This window comes from Pistacia vera, unplaced genomic scaffold (genome assembly GCF_008641045.1).
Source record: "Pistacia vera cultivar Batoury unplaced genomic scaffold, PisVer_v2 Contig200, whole genome shotgun sequence".
Lineage (NCBI taxonomy): Eukaryota > Viridiplantae > Streptophyta > Magnoliopsida > Sapindales > Anacardiaceae > Pistacia > Pistacia vera.
Genome location: NW_022196003.1, coordinates 1,819,519 through 1,844,411, shown reverse-complemented (window position 1 = coordinate 1,844,411; position 24,893 = coordinate 1,819,519). Strand labels below are relative to the sequence as shown.

General features: G+C 36.0%; 4 protein-coding genes and 1 long non-coding RNA gene across 5 annotated transcripts; 3 read left to right on the top strand and 2 right to left on the bottom strand.

The window, feature by feature from the left end:
* Positions 1-741: 741 nt before the first annotated feature.
* Positions 742-3,721, bottom strand: LOC116128510. The gene is made up of 6 exons (XM_031414218.1): positions 3,581-3,721; positions 3,256-3,456; positions 2,424-2,564; positions 2,214-2,342; positions 1,350-1,559; positions 742-1,000 (listed from the first exon to the last, which is right to left on the bottom strand). Exons 1-6 carry the CDS (start codon positions 3,719-3,721, stop codon positions 842-844), a joined length of 981 nt encoding a protein of 326 aa, XP_031270078.1. The 3' UTR covers positions 742-841.
* A 3,227-nt stretch (positions 3,722-6,948) lies between these two features.
* Positions 6,949-7,468, top strand: LOC116128613. The gene is made up of 3 exons (XR_004127789.1): positions 6,949-7,044; positions 7,120-7,168; positions 7,350-7,468. It is a non-coding gene; the product is annotated as an uncharacterized LOC116128613 (long non-coding RNA).
* Positions 7,469-7,630: 162 nt separating this feature from the next.
* On the top strand, positions 7,631-8,389 carry LOC116128509 (HMG1/2-like protein; the record flags this gene model as incomplete). Its single annotated transcript, XM_031414217.1, has 5 exons — positions 7,631-7,690; positions 7,779-7,823; positions 7,901-7,981; positions 8,066-8,158; positions 8,245-8,389. Coding segments are annotated over 5 exons (297 nt in total), but the record flags the coding sequence as incomplete, so codon positions are not given.
* A 2,358-nt stretch (positions 8,390-10,747) lies between these two features.
* Positions 10,748-12,858, top strand: LOC116128507 (WUSCHEL-related homeobox 13-like). The gene is made up of 3 exons (XM_031414216.1): positions 10,748-11,450; positions 12,103-12,495; positions 12,776-12,858. Exons 1-3 carry the CDS (start codon positions 11,237-11,239, stop codon positions 12,856-12,858), a joined length of 690 nt encoding a protein of 229 aa, XP_031270076.1. The 5' UTR covers positions 10,748-11,236.
* A 1,563-nt stretch (positions 12,859-14,421) lies between these two features.
* Positions 14,422-24,728, bottom strand: LOC116128506 (Fanconi anemia group J protein homolog). Its single transcript, XM_031414215.1, has 28 exons — positions 24,368-24,728; positions 24,095-24,188; positions 23,465-23,540; positions 23,199-23,263; positions 23,050-23,094; positions 22,840-22,940; positions 22,618-22,759; positions 22,174-22,235; positions 22,023-22,096; positions 21,867-21,937; positions 21,392-21,479; positions 21,244-21,316; positions 21,052-21,147; positions 20,100-20,208; positions 19,598-19,691; positions 19,420-19,503; positions 19,167-19,323; positions 18,789-18,985; positions 18,537-18,581; positions 18,184-18,212; positions 17,974-18,095; positions 17,718-17,765; positions 17,435-17,559; positions 16,809-17,320; positions 15,699-16,569; positions 15,480-15,551; positions 15,012-15,128; positions 14,422-14,922 (listed from the first exon to the last, which is right to left on the bottom strand). Exons 1-28 carry the CDS (start codon positions 24,726-24,728, stop codon positions 14,878-14,880), a joined length of 3,975 nt encoding a protein of 1,324 aa, XP_031270075.1. The 3' UTR covers positions 14,422-14,877.
* Between the last annotated feature and the right edge of the window lie 165 nt (positions 24,729-24,893).

The window sequence follows — 24,893 nt, the reverse complement described above, 5'->3', positions numbered from 1 at the left end:
GAGAATTAACTATTGTTTTTGGTAATGCTCAAATTAATTTATGTTTATATAAAATTAACGGGGTAGGGACGGGGCTCTAATATTTCCCTTTGGAGCGGGGAAGGGGAATTCCTGTCATCCCTGTAACGGGGATGGGCGGGGGTGGGGAATGATTTTGAGGGTGAGGATGGATACGTTGAATGAGATCCCCGCCCTGCCTCACCCCATTGCCATGCCTAATCAGGCCCTTGACCGGGTCAAGATCTAGTTCGGTTTTCAAAACATTGTTTATAAGGGTGTATGAAATAAACCCACGAAACAAATTGTGAGCTCATACTAGGAAAATATTAAATTATTTTGGTTTTATATCCCAAAAACCTTAAAAAATTCTCATCCTAAATGATCACTGAGCCAAGTCTCAGAACCCATTTCACAGAATCAAATGATAATTGTGGTGATATGTATGATGATGCAGAATTTATTTGCACAAAAAAGGAAACAAAAGTTATACAAGCAATTTTGAGATACAACAATTTCTAGTTTTACAAACAAATTTGAGGTGGGTAAACATCTGTATCAAGTCTAATATTAACAAAATCTTACCAGAACGATCGAAACAATCACACATTACTTTACAAACGAAAACTCAGATTTCCCTCTCACTCCTAGTTCCTGATTCAGGGGATGGATAATAGATGCACATAATCATACCGAATTTTCGATTACTATATATGACGACACCATGTATGAACCAATGCTAAATTATATAATATTTTCACTATAAAGAATAAAAAAACTAGCACAGCCAAGTGCGTGGCTAAGAAAAACAAGCAGATGAGATTACATATGCGTATACAAGTCTTTAGCATCCAGCTGCCTTCAAGAATTTGTCATAGGGGCTTGAGGGAGGTAACCGAAAAGAATACTGTCCAAAATCGCGCGAGCAGAGGGCAAGCTGATCCCGTGCTCGGACTTGATCCTTATTGAATAACTTGAGATTTCCTTCTGGAAAACCCACATCCTGAAACAAGAACAGACAATTTCGCATATGTGAAACTTCTCCAATCTGCCTGTCCATGCAATAAAAGTTTTAATCCTAAACATGATTTTTGTGTACAAATGTATCCGACACAATGGAATTCATGTTTCTAAACAATGAGTGGCCTCGCTTTATCGGCTACTTTTTCAACCAACGATGTTCTACGACTAAACCATTCTCACCCAAAAAAGAGAACACCTTAGTCACTACGTTTAATTGAGCTTCTTTGCAGCGGTTGATAGGCATTAAGGGCTATATATAAAATTGTGTAAAATATATCAATCCATTCATGAAGATAATTACTGCTTATATCAATAATGAATCAACTTACCGTGTTCGGTAAAGCGGGGTGGTTGTGCCCCCCATTTTCACTAGAAACAACTATTGCCTTGGTTTCCTGTTGATGCTTGAAACTTTGAAGCACTGACATCTTCTGCTGTTTGCCTGTTACAAGGGCCTCACACTGGCTCTTCATTTGGTCATAAGGTATGGGAGTAGAGGAAACTGGCAAGCTTGCAACTTGTCGAGCAGTTTCCAAAACCTATGATCAAACAGAAACATTTTTAATTAGAGAGCATAAGCAATTAAATTTTTTAACCCACAAAAAAGTATGAATTATACAATAAACCAAGGGCGTTTCAACGAAGGCCGCTCTCAACAGTCAACAGCTATAAACTACTTCCTTTTAGCTTGGGCACCAATATTCACATATAATCAACAATCAGATATATATGCTGTTACATCATGGAAAAACAAAATGATTCTAAATGAACAACGGAATGTTGGAGAAGTTTTGCCGACAAAGAATATCCTAGTTTAGTCGCTAATCTGATTGGTTATAATTCCTTCAACAAAACATTTAAAGTCAGTAACTCCTTCCAATGACCATTAAAATCAGAACGAGGGTGAAAACACGAGTATTTTCTGAGTTTGATCCAATGCATATATAGGAAGTTTGGAACTGAATTTCCAAATACGGAAATTTCATTCTAACCAAAATTTATATTTCAGACTAAACTCCAATGGTTTTTCAGGTTTGATATACATGTTGAACATCGATAATTGTAGTAGTAATGCAATTACACAATAACAAAACCATCCATGATGCAGTTAAGACTTATCTTCAAAATAATTTTGAAATTAACTATAGAAAATATTAATTTAAAAAGATGAAGAATGAAAATGACCATCTTACCGATTCCAAAAGCTCATTAACACTTAGAACATCAAGTGTATTAATTGATAGTGATGTTTTTCTATCCGACTGACTTCCAATTGCTTCAGGAAAGGCCTCTTCATCGGTCAAGGCTGCTAAAGGCATGACCTGAAAGAAAACCATTGTTGAACCAATCTCAGAAATAATATTCTCTACGTTCATAACAGAGATTTTCTAGGTTCAATTTACCTCGTCAAAGGCCTGTAACTCCATTCGAGCAAGAGGAGAACATGGTCGTGGAGTCTCCATAAACAATGGAGCTCCTAATGGATATGCATCATCAGGGGAAAATCCTTCCAAAAGTTGTTCCTTTATGCCTGATAACTCATCCTGGAGGAGAAAATCCACCAGTCAATATAAATCTAGCAAAATGATATAAAAATCCTCTTCAAAGAGGTCAGAACTTTTCACTTGGAGAATATCAACCAAAAATTAATGACCTAGACAAAGCCTCGTCCAAAACATTCAACACCTATAAAACATATAGTCAGGAATCAGGCACTTTCATCTTCTACCTGCATTTGTTAATCACCATGGCAGAGGCCAAAGATGGTTGTAGTAACTCACCTTTCTCTTGTTTCACTGGTTTAGTGTTTGATGACAAATGGTATACGGATGATTTTTTATTTTCCTAAAGTCCTGACATGATTTCTTAAATTTGTCTCACTAACATTTCCAGCATATAAAGGATACACCACTTTTTCTCTTGAAAGGATTCAAAATGTGATCCATGATTAATACATGCTGATGTCAACATACAATCAAGAATGCCATTGACACAGGCTATTCTGTCATTAATAATCATCACTTCGATGAATGTATGCTCTATTATTTTAATCATTAGTCCAAACAAGGCCATAATTGCGGATAATGGCCACCATTTAGGTGCTGATCACCATGACCCTGTCTGCAAAATGCAGATTTGATCCTTAACTACTTCCCAAGCTTATTACCAGAGAGAAAACCATGCACCATAAACCTTATGAATAACGGAGTGCACAAATATAAATTGGTAAATCACCTCTGACAATTTCGCAAATTTAGTCATGAAGTGAGATATCACAGTTTCCTTCAACTGATGATCATTTAATTCTATTGCAGATAGAGATTTCAGTGCGCAAACTTCATCTTCCTCTGAACCATATGCTATCTTCATCTTACCAGATTCTGAATATACAGCCTGCAATCTGATATCTTCGACTAACTCAAGATAAGGATCAACCTGTTGAAAGGATGATAAAGTGATGCATATATATTAAAGGAAGTCTGAAAAGGAACTTTAATTGGTCAAAGAGAGATTAAGAAGAGGAATGGCCTTATTCTGAAGGGTAAGGATAGAGACTAACTGTTTGTTCAGTCAGAGATGCTTTAACAATAGGAATTAGCTCCGGGAGATTGCCTGCCCTTGCTGAAAAAATAAGCATGTATGAAGCCAAAGTGAAAAGTGATCTTCTGCGAGATGGTTGGAGGCCTCCTTCAATATACATAAAAGAGAAAAAGAAAAATAATATCAGTAATGAGTCTCAACAGTTCCATGCATATGTCTCACTTGCGCACAGCAAATCATATCATGAAAAATGTTTTAAATGGACATTTGCGTTGGTGTTAAATAGCATAAACTGATTCAGATTATTCGATGAAACAAAAGGGGCAGACTCAAATAAGGAAAAACCCGGTTTTCATATGAATGATCCGGCCCATTGTTGTGGTATGGATATTTTTGAGAGAAGGATATTGTGGTAACGTTATCTATATTTATTATTCATGTCGGCAGAGGAAATAGTATACCATCGGAGTTATAATAAAAAACACATTGTCACAACTTACTCTTTCGACGTAGTAGTTCGTAATTGTTAATTCATATTTAATCAGATAGGACCTATTATTAGATAGATGAGACCTATTATAGACTGACACGTTATATTTGTGAGAAAAAAAGAAGTTATGGGTGTAGTATTATTGATAAGTAAATGATATGTTCCCACCCAAGGTTTTGCGAAATGGTAGTTCCTACCCCTGGTTTCATAAATTCCAAATTCATACATTTAAATTAATAGAAAATCGTATAATGTAATGATCAAATGGTAAATTAGTCATTTAAACTACATTAACTCTTAAATGAAAATAAAAATTCCAAAAAACCCTCTACATCTCAAATTTTTCTCACAAATACCCTTAGGCCCGACTTTTTCTCGGTTGTGCGACTCTCGTCTCAGGCCCGATCTGGCCTGATTTTGGAGTCGTTGCCTCCCTTGACACCACCACTTGCATCTTTGTCCTCCCTACACCAAAACCTCCATGATTCCACCGGATTGTTACCACTAATTGTTAGGCACTACTAAGTTTAGGGTGCTACCTTTTCAAGCCAGATTTTAACCAAATTCGACGATCAAAATCCCACCCGTCACCACCCCTAGCATCACCGACCCCTTTATCAAAATCCCTATCACCCTAACGTTTGGTAGCTCATCCATCTGCCATGCGCGATTCCAACGTGCGACATTGCAGCTTGCGCTCTCAGGGTGCGATGAACATGCTTCCATCTTTCAGGGAGGTTTCTAATATTCAGTCACCACAATCAAAAGTAAAAGGTTTAAGGGTAATTTGGTAATAAATCTGAAATTTATAAAACCAGGGTGAAAACTTGCCATTTTGTGAAACTTGAGTGGGTACACCTCGTTTACTCTTTAGGAATAAATCATAATCAACATCTTTCCAAAGTCTAAACATAATACATATAATAATAATAATAATAATAATAATAAAAATGATATTTTATTAAAGAACAAGACTATATAATATACACCTATTATTTCATCAAACCTTCAGGGGGCGTTTGGTTCAGAAATGTTAGATTACTAGGAATATTAGATTACTGGGAAGATAGATTACTTTAGAAGATTACTGGGAATCTTTAAAAAAATGTGTTTGGTTAGTTGGTGGGTATGTTATATGAATATGTTTGGTTATGGGGAATAAATTGGTGGGTATGTTATTTAAATTACTAAATTGTCCCCCTTTTAAATATTAATATAAGATTATTTTTATTATTAATTTTTGAATAATTTTTTTAACCCCCAATATTTAAGATTTAACTAAAACACCCCCGCTTATATAAAACTTTCATTTATGACGAAATCACCCCCACCTCCTGCCGCCGCCTGCCGCCACCGCAAACCACAACCGGAAATCTCCGAAAGCACCCGTGAGTACCTCACCGTGACGAAGAGGCTTCGATATGGCCATTAATGGCCAGATCCTTGGCCATTAGCGGCCAGATCTGGGTGGCTGTTAACGGCCAGATCTCGCCCAAATCTGGCTGCTAATGGCCAGAATAGATCTGGCCATTTTCGGCCAGATCTGGCCTGATATGGCCGTTTTCGGCCATCAATATGGCCGAAAACGGCCATATCGATGCCTCCCGGAGCCTCCCATCGAAAGTCGTTCTTTTTTAGGGACTCCGGCGAGTTTTCGGTGGCGGTCCGTGGTGGTTGGCCACTGTCGGCGGTGGTGGTAGTGGTGGCGGTGGCTGAGTGGCAGTAGTCTATAAATTGTTTTAAGTACAAGGACATTATTGTCCAAAATTTTAGTTAAATAAGAGTAAAATTGAAATAGGATATTAATGTAAATTTATTTTAAAATGAGGGCATTATTGTCCAAAATTTTCATTAATAAGGGATAAAATTGTAACAAAAAATGATAACCCTGGTAATCTCAGAATACCTAAGAAAATGGAGGTAATTAGATTACTTCCAATATTACCAATAGTAACTACTATTAATAGTAACTACTATTGGTATTTGAAGATTACCGGAATCTTATATTACTTGACAACCAAACGTGGTAATCAAGTAATATAAGATAACATTACCCCAATAATCTGAGATTACCGCCAACCAAACGTTCCTTAATGCTTTATTATTTCCCCAGATACTGCCTGGGACTATTTCTTTGGTAGTTTTCTTTACCCTTCAAAATATCTTGCTGATGCGCACACTTGGAAATACAAGAGAAGCTGCGATGTTCACACTTCACATTGTTCAGCTTTTATGGTGAAAATTAAGTGGTCCATCCCAATCCTCTAATTAATTAATCTCTATGGGTACACGCATTATTGGAATAAATATAATTAGTCAAATTAATTATAACTTTATGATATTTATATACTAAACTAGCTCAAATGGTTAGAACGAAAAAAAAAAAGCCGAAAAAATTCATAAGTTTGACTTTTAGAAATATGGGATTTTGGACCGTTGTGTTATTTGATTAAGATGGATCTCAAATTATTGTAGAATAAATGTCTTTGTTTCTTGCATGAAGGTAGCGTGGAGAAACCTGGCAAAAATCTAAAAAAAAAGAATAAAAAAAAAAGTTGGGCTTTATATGGATCGGATAAAGCCCATTAAAGGGACGGGTAATGGGCTTGGGTTGACCGTATTTCCAACCCAACGCATCTAAAGCAATGCAGTAATGACATAAGAAGCACAATCTCACAGAGAGAAAAGAAGCACAAAGAAAACACAAAGGGGAGATCAACGCTTAAGCTTAAGACTTACGCACCCAATGATAAAATATCACACGGATTGATGACATGGCAATAAAATTTCGAAATCCCGCCTAAACCCCTAAAATCCCAATTTCATTTCGTGCGCAATTGAATTTCAATTTCCACTCCCCACTTAATATCTCCGCCCTTCGGCCTCTCAGCTCACAACGCACAACACATAATACACCCTCTCTCTCTTTCTCTCTCTCCTGGTCGTCTCTCTTTTCCTCTCATTTCAAACCCTAATCTAACCCCATTTAACCGGTAAGTTTGGTCGAATCTCGTCCATTTTCGACGATTTTTCCCGTAATTTTGACTGATCTGTTGTTGATTTTGTAGGATTCGCCATGAAAGGAGGTAAATCCAAGTCAGAAGCCAAGAGCTCAAGGTAAACTGTGTGCACATCTTTTTCCTTATTTTAGCCTCGTTTTTCTTCAGAAATAGCCTTCGGACTATGGCCGTGTAGATCTCAGATCTACATCGGAAATTTTGTTTTTCGATTTTTTTCTTTATTGTTAATATTATGTGTATTTGTGTTTTTTCTGATTTGTTTTTGTTTGTGGTGATAGGCTTGCTGTGAGCAAGAAGCCTACAAAAGCAGCTGGAAAGAAAGCGGGAAAGGCAGCTAAAGATCCAAACAAGCCCAAGAGGCCGGCCAGTGCCTTCTTCGTTTTCATGTGAGCTTACGTCATGTTTTTATTTTTTTTTTTCCTCCGTTATTTTTTTTTTTACTTGAAAATATTTCGATATTCCTTTTAAATTTTAGGTGAAATTGGCATCAAGAAGCATGATATTTGATTAATTATTATGTGTAAAAAATCTGATTTGTATATGTTGATCCTTTGGATAAAGGGAGGAATTCCGTGAGTCGTACAAGAAGGAGCACCCTAAAAACAAATCAGTAGCTGCTGTAAGTATAATTAATTGATTACTTTTCGTGTTTCTTTAAGCTTATTTGTAGATGCTTCGTTTATTTTGATTTTTTTCTTCTGTATTAGGTTGGTAAAGCTGGTGGCGAGAAATGGAAGTCCATGTCTGAGGCTGTAAGTTTTTTACAGTTGAAGATGTTTTGCTCTGCGCTTAATTATTTTAGTTATTAAATTGAACTGGGCAACTGTAGGACAAAGCACCATACGTTGCTAAGGCTGAGAAACGCAAGGCTGATTATGAGAAAGAATTGAAAAGCTATAACAAGAGACAGGTCAGTGTATTTATCATTTATTTGTTCATTTCATTCTTTTATGCTCTGAATCTGTTGACTAATCTTAATTATTGATGAAATTAGGCTGAAGGCCCAAAGGCGGATGATGAAGAGGAGTCTGAGAAGTCAATGTCAGAGGTGAACGATGAGGATGATGATGAGGAGGGCAGTGGTGATGTATAATTTATTCCTTTTGCAATTAATTTTGTTGTTAATCTTCAAAGTTGTTTATTGAAATGGTTTATTTGTTTTGTTTTGTACAGGAGGATGATGACGAGTAGGAATTGGCTAGGAAGATAGCATAGTCATTTAGGCTGTGACAGTGTTTGGACAACATATGTTAATGTTTTGTGCTTCATGTTAATTTTTTTAGATACTTTTATCATGTAAGGATGAAGATAGCATAGTCATTTAGGCTATGACAGTGTTTGGACAACATATGTTAAATGTTTTGTGCTTCATGTTAATTTTTTTAGATACTTTTATCATGTAAGGGAATTATGTTTCTCCTTCTGTCATTTTCTCCTGCTCCTTTTCAGAATTAATAGTTGTAGATGGGAGATTCACTACTATATGTACTTTGCTTCGAAAGCTTAATGATTTAGTTAAGGTGTTTTCATCTTCTGTAGAAATGTAGTCCTGTTCTTTGGTTTTTCTGTTGACATGTCTCTTATGATATCTATATGTGCTTATTCGGTTGGCAAGCTGTTTGTTTCCCGTCTTTGGGGTTGGATGTTTGATTGTGTTTTTACTTGGCATATAGGTCAAAATCTTTGAATGGGAATGAATTGTAAAAATTGTTTATCGGGGATGATCAACTGTTCAGAGTTTTGTCAAAACTAGTTAGTCTTCCCATGCATTATTGAACTTGTTGCTCTAGCTTTAACGAGCGTGGCTTGCACATGCAAATGTGGTACCTTTTCCTCGTTTCTGTTTGACTTTTAGCATTTTTCTTTCTTTGGTTAGGTTTGTTCTACAATGAAGAATTATTATTCAGTGAATGAATTTAGTTGATTTTAGTTTTGCGGGACTTTGGATTTAGATGGTGGATGGATCTGAATGTCTTATTAGCCAAACAAGGATAACGCTTACTAGACCGTCATTGAAGTACAAAATGCAACGGTCTAGTAAGTTTGAGCTACACAGAATTTGCACCACATTATGAATGCATGACTTATCCGGGCAGTACTGGATATTTTATTGTATAATTTTTATGCTACGGTTAACGTAGAAGAGAACTGGGCAATTTTTAGACTCAACTCAAGGCAGAGATTATTTTTGGCATGGAATTGTTTCCAACTTTGTTTGGTGCTGTTGCTGTTTGGGTGGAAGTGATGTATGGAAAGTATATATTACAATCTTATTACTTTCAGATTACCTTTTCTGAATAATTGTGGATTGATTGTGAAATTTGGTAACAGTTTGCCATATGGATTCCATCATTTGGAGGTGTCACTTTGGATGTCCTTCAAGCTCTGTAATTGGCCTGATAAATGCACTCCCAAAGAAAACGGTGATTGAACATGGTAATGTTCTAAGTGTTTCACCATTAATTTTGCAATAATAGATTGGTGGATGATCAGCAAAGCAAAATGCAAGAAAACCTTTTAGAATGTTTCAACAAGCCAGTTGTAATGGTTGCGAGACCAGCTTTTAATTACTCAACTTACTGGAATAGGAATTCGAAATGTTAGGTTAGGTTAGCATATAACAGTATAATCTCTTTCTAGTGTTAGCTTTTTAGAAATGGTTAGGCTATGTATACCCACTACCCAATAATTGAGGTGGGTAATGTTGTTAAGTACAGCCAATGGGCATATGGCACCATCCGAAATGGTGTTTTTTCTTCAAGTACAGCAAGGTGTTTAATTCAACACATAATCATCACCATGGCACCATTCTACATGTCCCCTAGAAGCTTTTCTCACATGGGTATTTGTTCTCTTTCATGTGTCCCTCAGGGCCGATCTCCCCATGGGTGCGAACTTCCAAACGCCCAAAGGATCTATAAATATAGTTCATGTTCAAGCAACAGAGACGAACCTCTTCCTCTAATAGTATCTCTAAAATGTTAACCAATTTAGAACCGTTGGCGTGTGTGGCAAAGAAAATGGTCTGGTTAGGTACACCAAACTTCCCTATTCACAGCAATGATCTAGTGGCTTTATGTGCCTCATATCTCCACTTTGTTCTGCTTGATATTTTTGTTTGCTTTCTCTCAAATACCCCTTTTCAATCTTTTCCTCCATCATCCTTTCTGCGACTAGAAAATAAAAAAGTATCTGCAGGTGCTGTACTGTGCTTATGCTCCAGCAACGTATTTGATAAGATTGCCAATATTAATTAATTAGGATTAAAGTATGTATGATGGGAGCGGGAGAGCCCCACCATATAATTTTGTTTATCTCTTCGACGCTGTCTGTTACCGTTGGATACATCTCTTTTAGTTCCACATGATATGCTGGATTCCTGGCATCTGCAATGAAACCATAGAACATCAAAATGCCCCATCTTGCCGGCTTATGCATGCTCTCAAAATTTTCCATTAAAATTATATATATTATAAACCAAACTATAATGAACCCCATGTTCAATTATATATTCCTTTCCCACCAAAGCTTATGGGATGAGTTTTGTAGTAATAATATTATGGTTGAATAATTTTGAATGCGTTAGAATGCTTCTACTTTGACCCAGTATACGAGGTTGTCAGGTACGGTTAGTCCAGTACACGAATGGCATGGAATAGATTATTTTATCTTATGTTGAGTTTAACATGGCAGACACAACCAGTCCCATCTCTCGGACTTCACAGCAAGAAAGCAACAACTTTATTTGCATATCTTATAACTTACTGTTTATTTTTCTATTCTCCGGTTACAGATTATCCAGTTCCATCAGTTTATAATTAGAAAACTGTAGTTACCCTTTAGCGATAGCTATTTCTTGATTTGATTGGTCAACTAAAGAAGCACAACTTAAAATTGGTTCTGTCCGTGAGACCCGCTTAACTCTAGTGTTGAACAGCGCAATTAGCTTCCGAATTTTACTAAAATGAGGAGTTAACTACGCCTTTAATTAGACTTTTTGTTTCCAAAACCAATAATCATTCTAGTTTTTGCTTCTTGCTTTAAGTTTACTTAAGACTCTTCTTTATCTCTGACTTATTTCTTCTATAAATTGACGAAATTCAGAGACATGGTTGTGTTGAGAAGTGGGTAGGTCATAGGTGGAGAAAAGATTTTTCCGAGGAAGATGGAGTGGCAGAATTTTCAAGAAAAGCAACTGGAAGAAGAAGAGATGAGAGTGGATATGGAGTTGGGGCAGTTTCAAAATGGTGGGTTGTTTGTAAAAGTTATGACTGATGAGCAAATGGAGCTTCTGAGGAAACAAATTGCTGTTTACACCATGCTTTGTGAACAGCTTGCTCAGATGCACAAGGCCTTCTCTGTTCAACATGATATTACTGGTAGATGGGTTTTGTTTTCATTGCTTGAATGACTCCATGGATGTGCCTTTACTTTTGTTTATTGTTTACTTTACTTTTTTGCTCATTATTTTGACTGCCTGAGTTGCTTATTTTATTTTATTTCTTATGCATAAATCATGCACTGATTGAAGCCCAAATTAGTGGTTCAATTTCCGCCATAACATATGGATAGAATCTTTAATTGATACCAGACATGAAATAGTTGTCCTAATGTGTATTTAGAAAGGAAAGTAGATACTTACCATATCGTAGCCCAATGTTCTGACAGTTGAACAAAAGGTTGCTGTGTTGTTAGAGAACTTGGAAATTATTATCATTACTTAAAACCATTTATATAACCTTTCAAACAGATCACCTGTGATTACCTCGGATATTTGATTGCTTTGGCTCGAAGACGCTAATTTTCAGCCTTGTTATTGGTTATTGTTGAGTGACCTCTTGTATTGCCATGCTCTGTTGAGGCATTAATGTGGACTGACCAGAAAATCTTTAGCACTCAAGTTGTGAAATCTTGGTTCATCGGTTATGGTTGATTTCTTATGCTTTGCCAAATCTTCTTATTGATTTCTTAAATCAAAAGTCTAGTGGATGTTTACATGGAGATCTCTTGTGTGTTTGCTACTTTGATTAGGAATGAGATTCGGCAATCCATACTTTGATCCATTGTTGACATCTGGTGGCCAGAAGATCACTGCCAGGCAACGTTGGACGCCGACACCCGTGCAACTTCAAATCCTTGAGCGTGTATATGATGAATGCACTGGTACTCCTAACAAGCAGAAGATCCAAGAAATAACCAGTGAACTGGCACAACATGGACAAATTTCTGAAACAAATGTGTATAACTGGTTCCAAAATAGAAGAGCTCGTATCAAGAGAAAGCAGTCAGGTGCTGGTTCGAACATGGAGGAGTCAGAAGCAGACACCCATGTTGAGTCAAAGAACAAAAACCCAGAAAGCATCCAGTTGTTTGAGAATTCAGCAGCAAGGGCTGAACACATTTTTTCTCAAAGTCCGGATATAGGTGCTTAATCTACTTCCATGATCAACCTACTGAATGCCTCAAAATAATTTTTTTTTTTTTTCATCATCTCCTAGTAGTTTAGTAACTATTGGCAATGCTATTTAAAAGAAGTTCATGCCATATTTTCTTTATAAAAAAATCTGAACACATGTTAAGGAAGATTTGTGTCATCAAGACAATAAAAACAATCATCGATTTCTAACCAACGACATGTTATGTGATCCTTTAAAACAAAAGCATTGGCGCAAATTAACAATTAGATTTCTACATGTTTCTGCAGGATTTGAGCAACTAGTGGGCAAAATGGAAGGTCCGGGTAGCTATAGTCCTGAGTGGGAGGTGGAAGGATACAGCATGCTCTGATGATAAAAGCATTTTAGTGAGTTGATGGCGGTTTGCAAAACAAACTTGGAGGATATCAGAATAGTCAATGCATTTAATTAAATATTAGGGATGAGGAAGTGCATGACCTGGTCAATGGTCATAACTCTCACCAGCTATGTACAAAGTAAATTGATTTTTATTTGGTAAAGACTTGTTAGAGTTTTAAACTGTATTGTTCATAGCATCTAAATTCTCTAATGTTATAATTTGGTTGTGCTCGGTTGATTGCAATTACTTACTATTAGATATTAATTTGAAAATTGGGACAAATTGTAAGGATCTTATATTGGGATTTCATGCTCACCAAGTTTGTATTTAAGTCTTGGAACTCTCTTACCTATCAAGCTGATCTTTTGGGTTGGACTTTTTCTTTGAGCTTGAGTTCTAATATTGGTGTTTTTGTTGAGAATTGAACTACAAAAAGGGTTATCATCAAGTCAATATCGATAGAGTGATAACTATCGTGGATGTCGACTTGTGAGATCTCACACTCACTAGATGTGATACTTAAGCTTAAGGACTCTCCTTGGGCTCGAGTTCTAAGTTCTAACCAATGTTTTAAAACCCAATTCGGGGTGAAACCCGGTAAAGTTGCTGGGTCCCGGGTTGACCGGTGGTCTTCAGCAAATACACCCTTAAAAATTATGTTAAGTCTCTATATGTTTGAAATTTAGCAAACACACCCCAAATACAAATCGACCGTTGACACCTCAAATGCAATCCCAATTGTCCCTTGAGCCCATTTCCCTTAAAATATACCCAAGATTTGGCTGAAATAGGTTTGATTTCGGTTTCGGCCAGATCTCACCGCGTCGGCGTCGACATTCCAAGCTAGATCTCATTGACGCTGGCATCAACAACCCTCCCCATCACTCAGAAATTACTCCCCTCTTCCTCCCAACCAAAACCCACCTCACCCCACCCCCATTAGCCTCACCAATCGTCAGCAAAAGCTGATTGTTGCCGTTGCCAGTTTTGTTCGATTTACTCACCGAAAATTAACTCCGTCACCACCATTGCATTCACCGACACTTTCTCTTCAAAAACCCCAACATCTCAGCCGTCAATTGTTCGCCAATCATCCTCCCAAATCCTAAGATTTTGGGTTAATAGGAAAAATATAAACCCAACTCATTGAAGCTTCTGGGTCCTGGTTAAACCGGCCGAGCCGGACCGGGTTTTAAAACATTGGTTCTAAACTTCTAATATAATTTCATTTTATCCTTTATGTTGAAAACTTGAAATTGTTAGACTATTAGCCCAAAAGGAAAGTAGGAAACCCCTTTGGCTTCATAAAGCTGACTTGGATAAGACTCTTTGCCTTTGCCTTTATCTTTTTATGAGAGAAATAAAACATTTAGAAGTGGGATGCCTTCAAAATATTAAATATCTAAGCAAGTAAATAGAAAAATAAAAATGAGAGATACTATTATGTATTATGATGGCAAAAAGATATCGTTTCAAAAAGTACTGTCAAACTTGTACTGTAAATTTCTTATTTTCGTTTTATGAAAACAGTTCTGAAACCATATTTTAAGGTTTTGAATGATTGAAGTGTTTGTAGCTATAAGCCTATAACCAAAACCACCCTTACAAACTGATAAACTAATTGCTAGAAATAATAAGAATCATCAGAAGACCAAAATAAGTTAAACTCTATTATATTTACAAAGAAGCCCATTTTACACCTTATAAACCGATACACCAAAGTTATCTCATCAAAAATCTAACTGCTTAACATGTTCTGTGAACTTCAAGGTTAACTTCAGTGGACTCAGGCAGTCAGGCATATTGCAACAGTTGGTGCAGTTTTGAACCATCAGAGCTTTTCACTTGCTAAGGCAAATGATGCGGCCATTGCCTTTAAATATTTGCATTCCAACATAAGCAATCTCAACTTCAACTCGTATCATGTGGGCAGTAAAGAACTAAAAAGCACGACATATATATCCAATTTGATAAGTTGTACAAAAGAGAAGGTCTTGTTTGGCATGGCCATCAGCCCTCTACATTAGAAAGCAGGGCTTTCTTTGGTAGTCTCAGCTGAAGAATAGGGAAACTGAATGTGAGATTTACGAGAGCAGACAGCACAAAGCCTTACGATCAAAAGCTCAAAGCATTTCTAAGCTCACCTTTGTTTTTGTGGTCCTCCAGCCTCCCGAGTTCTGTGATGGGGAATATGAAAATTTTTCAATGCAATTTGAAGCAGCAACTTTATCTACACCCATACCCTTAACTGGCATTGAATCCTACAAGCATACTAGATTTGTTACAAGGAGTACAGCGACGACAATTAATCCAAAATAATAATCTTTTTGAATCGTATGGAGTAGTTTATGCATATCATCATTCACTAGTCAGTATTCAAAGACGTTACAATTGTATAAGATAGCAATACAAAAAACTTTCAAAATTGAAAGTCATAAGTAACTTCATTTCCTCTTCTTTTGCCATGATATCCTGTTTTCCATTATTCCTCGGTCAATAAATATTGCTTTTCTTGGCATTTTTATCAAAATTCAAAAGCCACTTCGCATTAGAGAATTGAAAGATTTAAGAATAATGGGGAAAAAAAATTAAAAGACACATAACAGACTTGCCTTGGCTTCTGACGGATTGTATTTTTCTGCTTCAGGATTCCTAATTTCCAAACGTTCCAAGTAAAGCAATATCTGCAAATCAAACAAAGATTAGAAAAAGAAGCCACAAGATGAAAATTTCCAGAGGTGCACCTTTTCTAGGAGACGCATATGTTACAAATAGTTTGAAGCACAATAGCAGGAGACTTTGCAGAATAATAAGACTTGAAATAAACCTACCTTGTTAAGTAACTGAATATTTGAGGCATCACATGCTACAATCTGTACACCAAGACAGTTGTTGGGGATACTGCAGAAGGGACAAAAGATGTTATTGTATACACACCCATCTTCTTCACACCATATACCCTTTCCAGAAGCACCTTCAAGAGTTCTCTTGCAGAGCTGCTGATGAACTGATGAAATGTCAGTAATGATAACAGGTACACTTGGAACATTTGCATCACCAGGTTCCAGTTGTTCTTTCAGAAGAGATACTAAGTGAACTTTAGTAGATGCAGTTAATGAGCACCAAACATACTGATGATTCTCATGAAGCCCTAAAGGGCTTCTGCAAAGTGAACAAGAAATTTGTAATCTCTTGTTCATAATAGGACTAGATGACACGTGTGAAGCAGCACCATTATTTATTGTAACTGGTGCACTAATATTTGACTTCTTGGATTTATGTTCTGCATGAGTGGTCTCAAAGCTAAATTCAATTCTGCGATTTGCAATTAAGTTCAGGTCAACTGATGGAGAACCCAAGAACTTCCTCCTCTTTTGGGTATGTGAGTTAACACTCAAAGAAGAATCTCTTTCCGGCAGGATATTGCTGGTGTTTCCACTAAAATCTTTTTCTGGAGTAACTACCATCTCGGACTGGGTTTTGGAAGGAACTGTGCCAAGATTTGTTAAAGTCCTTGAATGGAATGATAACTGATCTGGAGACTGGGTAGAGGCTTGAAATATGGTTGAACTAGAGTTTCCATCCTTAGAGAAGGATCCAGGACTAGCCACAGTAATATTGTCACCCATACCAGGGGTTTCCTTGACAAGGGATAATCCTGGATCTTCATTGGAGAATGGCATAGTTGAAGCCTCGTAGCACCTGCAAAAGGATGCTTTCTATCTCAAACAAAAGACTTGTAGCAGGTTGAACTGGCAGTAAGATATTTCAAAGAAATTTAAATGCTAGTCAAACATAAAAAGAGCATGAATATTAAAAAAAAAAAAAAAAAAAAAAGAAGAAGTTATAAACCAATACTTGACAGCACAATTGCTAAATTTAATGACCTAGAAATGCATTTTAGGAAACATTCAACAACGGTTCCCATTCTTAGTTCTTACCTTGAATCTTTCTGCAAACTGCATCCTAGATCAATATAATCTCTGCAGTCGTTGATGTCCTTATCTACCTGCAAAGATGCCTGAACTACAATATCGCCTTCAGATTTCAACCCGGGAGAAGGGTCATCATGCTTCATCAGAAAGTATTTTTCCAGTCCATTGTTCAGTTTTTCATTTTTTTTACTCATGAACCCTTTGCTGAATTTAATAGAGTGGTCATTTTTATCATGAATACATTCTTCAGTTTCCAGGTCAGTATGTTGTATGCAGCTACTAGTGTCTTGATTAAGTTTCACTGATGTCTGAACTTCAAAACAGCCTTGAGAATTACACTGGGAAAAGGTGGAATCGCACTTTGTCACTGAATGGACTTTCTGTCCTGAATGATCAGACTCATTAAATTTCTGAGTTGTCTTTCTTGTCAACTCTTTACTTGCAACCAAAGAGGGGACATTGTTCTTGTTATTATCAATATTCTGTGACAAATTTAACATATTCTTGCCAACCCGATCCTGAAAGCATTTTTGGGCAGGGAAACCAATTAAGAATTATCGTTCCTCCACTGAATTAACTAACCATGTAAAGGAAAATAAGCGCAATAAAAGATACATGGTAAAAGAGGGGACCTTGACATCTCTGAAGAAAGATTTTAATCCCTCTAGTGGTTTTTCAAAGTTGTCATACTGTCTAATGGATTTCCTTAGCCACTTTGAAATATATGCTCGTTTCCTTTCCTCCCGAAAACGCTCATCTGCTTGCAAAAAGTTATAAATTGATAAACACTAACTTATGGTTGAAAACTGCAGGAACATACTATTAAAATTAAAAAAATTCAATATTAGTAATAATAATGCTAGAGCCATTCCAGTAAACAGAATTAAATGGATTTTAAAAATTGGAAACAGTTACCTAACAAGATGATGGCTCCATAATCAAACCTATGTCGTATACAGCGTCCTAGAAACAGTAGAAGGCAGTTAAAATTTTTCTTTGCTACAATCATATTATAAAAGTCATCAAATAATGCCAGAACAGAATTAAACATTTGAGTCTGATACAGTTAACATCATGCAAGGAATGGTCACGCTATAGTTGCAAATCACCTCATGAACATACCCCAGAAAATATTAACAAAATGGAAAGTTTGATACATTGTAAAGCATACCTATAGCTTGATTTAGAGCTCGAAAGGCCTGGTAGCAGTACCAGTCATTACCACTTAGAAGGTTTTTTGCTGATTTATATGTATCATTATATTTCTTCTTCAAATCAACTAGAATATCAGTTCTGATAAGAAGTTAACATGAATCAGCCATTATAACGAACATAGATAATTCATATTTGAAAGAATGTCTGAGTTACAGGTAAGTCTCACATGTTTGGAAATGGAATGCCAACAACTATCTGAGACAGTTAAGGAATTACAAATCATGGTCAATGACCATCAAGGGGATGTTGACAAGCAAGTATCCAACTGAATTCATGGTTTTTGAGACTCAAACTGGTAGCAGTTATTTACAAAAAAATGAAAGAAAAAATCATTTAGCACTAGAAGTAAATCCTATAACTAGTCATATTAGCTAAGTTAACCTATGTCCTAGATATTTGAGATGTACAATCTTTTGACTTTTCCAAAGTAGAAAATTCCGTGTGCTGAAGTGGCAAAAACATGTCAACCAAAAATGTGGAATACTTGGCACCTAACATTTGAAGAGTGAAAAAGGATACAACCACACGGGCATTATCATCACTAAAGTCAATTCCTTCTGAAACCTGCAAGCAAATATAACAATTAAGTAGAAGCAAATCCCTCCAAAAAAAAAAAAAAGGAAAAGAAAAGAAAACACAAATACACACATATACATCTGTCTAAACCTGCGACCATATCATAATACAATTTTTAAAATGAAGAGGTCTCCTTGAAACAGATTAAGAAGTAGAAGATAGATGCCTTATGATAATAAACAAAATACTCCCTACCTTTCCTCGGCAAACTGCAAGAAAACCAGCTCCATCCTTTTTAGTGTCTTTAAGGGGCTCGGTTGCATTTAAATGATTGATGCCTACTTTCTTAACCCTTCTCTTTCTCACAACAGCAGGTTTCTTGCCTTGAGAAATTGAGTGATAATAATCCTTCAAAATGAGATCAAAATCTTCCTGGCTTCCTCCTTTTGGCTCTGCACTAACCACCACAAAAATAAGTATTATCAATCCTTCATAAACCAGGTAAGCTCCAACACTTATAAAAAGGCTATAAATTGCAAACCACAACTGAAAAAAATATATATATATTTAATTATTTTGCAAATGAAGAATGACAACTATGAAAGAATTTAAACATTATAAACGAGTTCATACCCGTAAGAAGCGGTTTCTTTGCATTAAGTTGAGACCATTGGCCTGTTTCACGCCAACGTTTACACAGTTTCTCCATCAGCTTATAACTTGGGAAGAACACAAGACAGCCACCAGGAACAACGTTGCAAATTTCCTCTAAAGTTTTGCCAAGGGCATCCTTCATAATAATATACAACTGATAACTTATACAAGTATAGAAAGAAAATCCATTCTCAGTCAATCAAATATCAATGCAATAAAAGGCACAAGCTACCTGGAAGGCATATCCATCAGCTGTTTTATAGCTTGCATTCAAAGGATAATTACCTGGACCGGTGGAGATTACACCAGCCCACACCTGTATTACAAAGGTAGCTGACTCATAACTGCAGCAGCAGCAGACGGAACCAAAACCAATAAGCACTTGAAGTGCAAGAAAAAGTCATTTATACCTGTGATTCAACATCAATTACATGTGGAGCCTCCAGACAAGTTCCAAACTGAACTCCAAGCTCAGATGAGAAGGAATTCATCGGTGATAAAGTCCTAAATAAATATTAAAAAATAATAATAATAATAATAAATTAAGGTTGTACACTAATTTTATCACCGTATGTTGCATATATTATTAACTTTTCCCTACATAGTATTTGGTATGATTCGGCAGATATGAAAATTTTGTGAAAGGGAACATATTTTGTGGTGCCAAAACTCAGGGTCTATAGTCCAATGTTCAATAGTAAGCAAGCAGATCATAACTACAGAGGCATGTGCCATTTTGGGAAGAATATGTATAGCCCAGATATTGTTTGAGCCAACTGATACACATGCATGGAAGAAAGCAGAAAAAATTTAAGATGTTTCAAAAATCTGTATATACAGACTTGTGGTATAGTAATCAAGTATCTTAAATACCAGCTTAGGAATCCACTTGTGACAACCCTATACACTTACCCAGATGTTAAAATGACAGACAAAGAAAGTTCAGCAACATCTCTGAACACAACAGCCGGATTCAAGCACCATAAACTAAAAGTACATGTCCAGTCACCAGCAGAATTTTCTGCACACAAAATAATATCACTAACAATTAATAAAAGACAGTAATAACACACTCTGCAGTAAAAATTTGAGCTCTTGATGGCAATGAGAACAGAATAATGAAAAGGAACAAAAAAACACTTCACAGAATTGCCTTTTCAGATCATTTTTTAAAGGAGTTCCACATGGGTAATGCTGGATTGGGCTTGGGATTGTTTGTGGCCATATATAAATGTAAGGCTCTTCACCTAAGAATAATTTAGTTTTTTTTTTTTTCTATCACATCATCAAAATTAGGCTCATTACACCTGGTTCTTTTTCTCTTCAACTTCACGTGACAGACCAATTGGTTCATTGAAACTACACATAAAGCGGGTGTCAATGAGTACCACATTTATAGGATTTGGGATCAAGTTAGGATTACTGCATGGCAAATTGATAAAATAGAGCCGTACTTATGAAAGACGATGTAATTTGGTTTAATCTTCTTTAAAAAATTCTGCAAAATTGAAAAGAACTTTTCAGATGAGCTAAACTAAAGCCCATAAATGCACCTAATTTATAACCCTTAATTTACTTACACTATGATGACAAAGGCGGGTGAAAGGATAAAGGAGGGTTCTTATTCTGAGAGCTGCAGCAGTGGGTCTTTTCCAACCCATATCAAGGTTGATGAACGAGGCCTTAAGTTTTCGAATAGTTTCACTAATTTGAAATTAAGTTCTATAACATTAAGTTTGATACTACCTATCTTCCAAATCCTCTCAAATAATAATCTGAGTTCAAAATCAATTTATGTTCATAACAAATTCATTAACATGACTTCTAAAAGAATTAAGCAAATCATCAATTCTTAACTACTTACTTGCATCTTTTTTGACATATCGTCGTAACGCAAGCTGATAATCAAATACATGACAACCATTTCTTGAGAAGAAATATGTAAGCGAGGAGAATAATCCTGTGGCGTGTTAAAGGGTAAGGAATTACAGCATTAAATGTTCAATGGATCTACATAATTCTAGAGAATGAATACATAAGAATCAAAAGCCTGTACCTTCCAATGTTATCACTGACATGCCACTTAAATGCGGCACCTCTGATTCTGTATCTGTGGCTGCTTTGATTGCCTTTGAGCAGAAAGGTAAGTCCATAATGCGAAAAATGGTCAAAAGCAAACCTAAAAATCCTAAAAAATACAGTACCTTTGTGGCACAGTCTAGTAATATCGGGAAGCATTGCTGTGAGATGTTAGCTTCTTGCAGTTCTCTTAAAGCTTTATCACCAGTCCAGCTTAACATGGTAACAACAACAATAAAATTATATGAGACAAAAACAATTCCTGTATATATAAAATTGAACCTTTTAACACAAATTTCTTGAAGGGCATAGTTCTATTTATAATTCAATTAGACAAAATGGAAATGGGGGAGGAGGAACGAGCTCTTGTAATATTCTCCTAATTCAGTATGCTGCTTAAAAATATGATGTGTATATTCCATAAAAGGAATAATGCCAGTATTTAAATGTTAACAGAAAATAAAATTTTAAAAAGATTTTGCATACAATGGTTTTCTTAAGTTGCCATTATGCTGAATTGAATATGTTCAAGACAAACAAAAAATAATATAGTGAAGCATAGACATAACAATGAAGAGCAGAACAGGCAAACTAACTCACATAGAGCAGTAATGCTGAAATTCCCGCTTTGCTAATGTTGTTTTCCTCCGCTCAATCCAACTTATGAGGTCCTATACAGTTATCACATCATTGTTCAAAACCCAGTTATAAAGATTTTTAAAGCCAGAAATGTGAAATAGAATGAACTAAAATTACCTGTGTCATTTCACTTAAAGGTTGGTAAATCATGGCATTAACGGAGCATAGTTGTCCTAATTCCATCTGCAATTCTTTCATAAGGTATAACCAGCATAAGTCACAACAAAATGAAATTGAGATATTCAAAAAGAATATGTATTCAACTTACTAAGTAAAATATCTTCTTCAATATCAATGCTACCAGCATCACGAGAAATGTCTTCTATATTGCTGAAAAGCCACAGAAAAAATATCAATATACATGAGTTTTCAAGAGCATAAATAAGAAAAAGCAACACCACATATGTATGTACAATAAATGCAAATCTTTTCTCTACCATTTATTTGTTTGCTGAGAAATAGTGGAAGATGAAAGAGAATATAACTTGAATGTATGTCACATTTTGGTAACTAGGAAATAACAATTAATCACGTTAACATGTAGAGTGCCATAGTTGTATTGAGCTTAAGTAAACCAAATTGTTTATTTTCACTAACCACAAATTATAAGAATCAATGACTAAAATGTTAAATTAATTACTTCCCAACATGCTCTAAAGCACATAACAGAACTTTATAGGAAAAAAACTAAAAAGGAAGTTTTGAAATATACTGGGCTTCATCAAGAATGACAATGGCTCCTTTAATATCAACTTCCATTGCTCCGCGAATAACAGGATTAATGATGTAGCTGTACGGGCAAAACACCAACTGTGCATCATCAGCCATGGAACGTGCTGCATAATATGAGCACCCTGGAAAAGGCAGATCATCAATCAGATGTTTGTGGCAAAACATAGCGAGTATTGTACATATTATAAGGTCCATAATTGACCTCTAACAATTTGTCCAACTTTCACAAGATCTTCAATATCATGAACTTCATGGCAACCTCCTTTCTGTAATGATGGATGAGCTTTGACTTTATGCATATTTCTGTTTTGGAATAAAATTGGTTATGGCTACACTTTCACTTAAGAGATTGACCGTTAAATTAAAGATCACTGAGATTTTGTAAGCATATAAAGATAGAGCAATAACATACTTGAATTCAGGGCATCCTACATCTCGATTTCCCAAAAGCAGCTTGCTGGAAATTTGCAGTAGCATAGTTAGGAGGACAAGTTAAATGAAAATCTTGTTGAGAAGGAAAAAAAAAACGATAAAGGGAAGTTGCTCAGATTGAAAGTGCACCATTCTTCATCAACATTCTCTTTGCCACGCACATGTTTGTTTGTGCAGTAATGTTTCCGTGAAGCCTGATAGGACATGAAATAAAGTTATCAACAACTTGCCCAGTGTAAAAAAAATTTCCAGATTCTGAAGAGAGAAAGGGGGAGAGAAGGAGAAATATTACCACTGAAACCATAGCGTGATTCTCATCAATTAATGATTGATTCATATACAAGAGAATTAGATTAAACCAAACAATTAATTTTAAAAAGATGGATTCAACCTACCAACACTGCCATTGGCACCCGATAAGCAGTTTTCCGGTATTCACCAATTACTTGAGAAATTTGTGAATGCGTCCTCCTTGTGTAAACAGAAAATAACAAGAAATTATTCAACTAGCAAATCCACATCTAATTATTCTAATATCCATTGTTTCTACAATATCCAACAAGCAGAATATCTTGGTTAGCATTCACAAAAAACTCAACGCCCAGTTCATTTATATCCATGTGTACAACGTACAGCACAACATATATAGATGCAAGATGGGCCCCACTATATAATTTACTTGACCTTAACTTTTTCTGATTATAAAATCTTCACCCACTTAATTTCCAGCTAGTAACAAGGATTGATCAGTACACTTAAAAAGTATCAAAACAGCACAAATTTAGCATGGGTAAAAGTAAAAAGGGTAGTTATATCAACATTTTGACTTGATATAAGAGTGTCATACCATAAAACTTAACAAATTACTTCATAGACAAAGAAAGTTTAAACTAACACCTTATAAAACTTGCGCAGAGAACTCAAAATTGCTACAACTTCAGACATGTAAATAACTTTATAGTATTTCATGTCTTATACCAATCAAAAGAGAAGAAAATAATAATTTTTAGCATAATAAAACCTACGAGGCATAAAATATGGTAGGTGCGTTCTTTTTCTTTTGATTCTTGTTATTTGTTGCAGATTTAGCCGTCTCTGCATTTGTTGACGGTGGAACACCTAACATAAAAGAAGGCCATATCAAAGCAATCAAAATCTAAACATTCAGCAGGAATGATAATCACTTCAATAATAATAAACCACATACTATCTTATAATATCTTCTCATATTTAAGAATTAAACAGCATCTTAAGCTAGTAAACTGGGGTTTAACAAAATGGTGAAATCGAAATATTACCAGAAGGCTGCGACTCGGGGATGAATCCTCCACCACAGGCTAGAGGATCCGTCATGGCCTCTGGATTGGGCTTCGAATGAGAGAGATTCGCATATTGATTCTTTAACTTATAATTCTGCTGCCATGCAATAGCCGAGCAAAGAAGCGAGAGCGATTTTCCGGTACCGGTCGGTGACTCTAGCAATGCGTGACAGTGACCGTCTCTTTGCGCTCGATCCAGGGTCGATATCACTCTGCACATGAATGCCAACTGGCTCCCGTACGGTTGATACGGAAACTCCACTTGAATACCTCCGATTGGATAGCCATTTTTAGGTTTTTCATAATTAGGGTTAGGGTACGGGATTGTTGTAGAATCCATTTTTGGGTTTTCTGGAAGAAGAATCACAGTGAGTGATATTTGAAAGCGGGATATTAAAATGAAATTGAGAGTCGGGGGACTTTTGGCGGGAAAATTGGGTTTCTTATTTTAGATTAAGGCGGTAGCTTCATTTTTACGGCGTAATTGAACTAATGTTTTTGAAGT

Excerpts from the sequence above, each read along its gene's own strand:
- LOC116128507 (XM_031414216.1), top strand. The coding sequence starts at position 11,237 with ATGGAGTGGCAGAATTTTCAAGAAAAGCAACTGGAAGAAGAAGAGATG. Across the intron at positions 11,451-12,102 it reads TGTTCAACATGATATTACTG|GAATGAGATTCGGCAATCCA; the intron begins GTAGATGGGTTT and ends TACTTTGATTAG. Across the intron at positions 12,496-12,775 it reads TTCTCAAAGTCCGGATATAG|GATTTGAGCAACTAGTGGGC; the intron begins GTGCTTAATCTA and ends ATGTTTCTGCAG.
- LOC116128506 (XM_031414215.1), bottom strand. The coding sequence starts at position 24,728 with ATGGATTCTACAACAATCCCGTACCCTAACCCTAATTATGAAAAACCT. Across the intron at positions 22,236-22,617 it reads GTCATTCTTGATGAAGCCCA|CAATATAGAAGACATTTCTC; the intron begins GTATATTTCAAA and ends GTGGCTTTTCAG. Across the intron at positions 18,582-18,788 it reads TTGCAGTTTGCCGAGGAAAG|GTTTCAGAAGGAATTGACTT; the intron begins GTAGGGAGTATT and ends ATTTGCTTGCAG.
- LOC116128510 (XM_031414218.1), bottom strand. The coding sequence starts at position 3,721 with ATGTATATTGAAGGAGGCCTCCAACCATCTCGCAGAAGATCACTTTTC. Across the intron at positions 3,457-3,580 it reads CATCTCTGACTGAACAAACA|GTTGATCCTTATCTTGAGTT; the intron begins GTTAGTCTCTAT and ends TCCTTTCAACAG. Across the intron at positions 2,565-3,255 it reads AATTTGCGAAATTGTCAGAG|GATGAGTTATCAGGCATAAA; the intron begins GTGATTTACCAA and ends TTTCTCCTCCAG.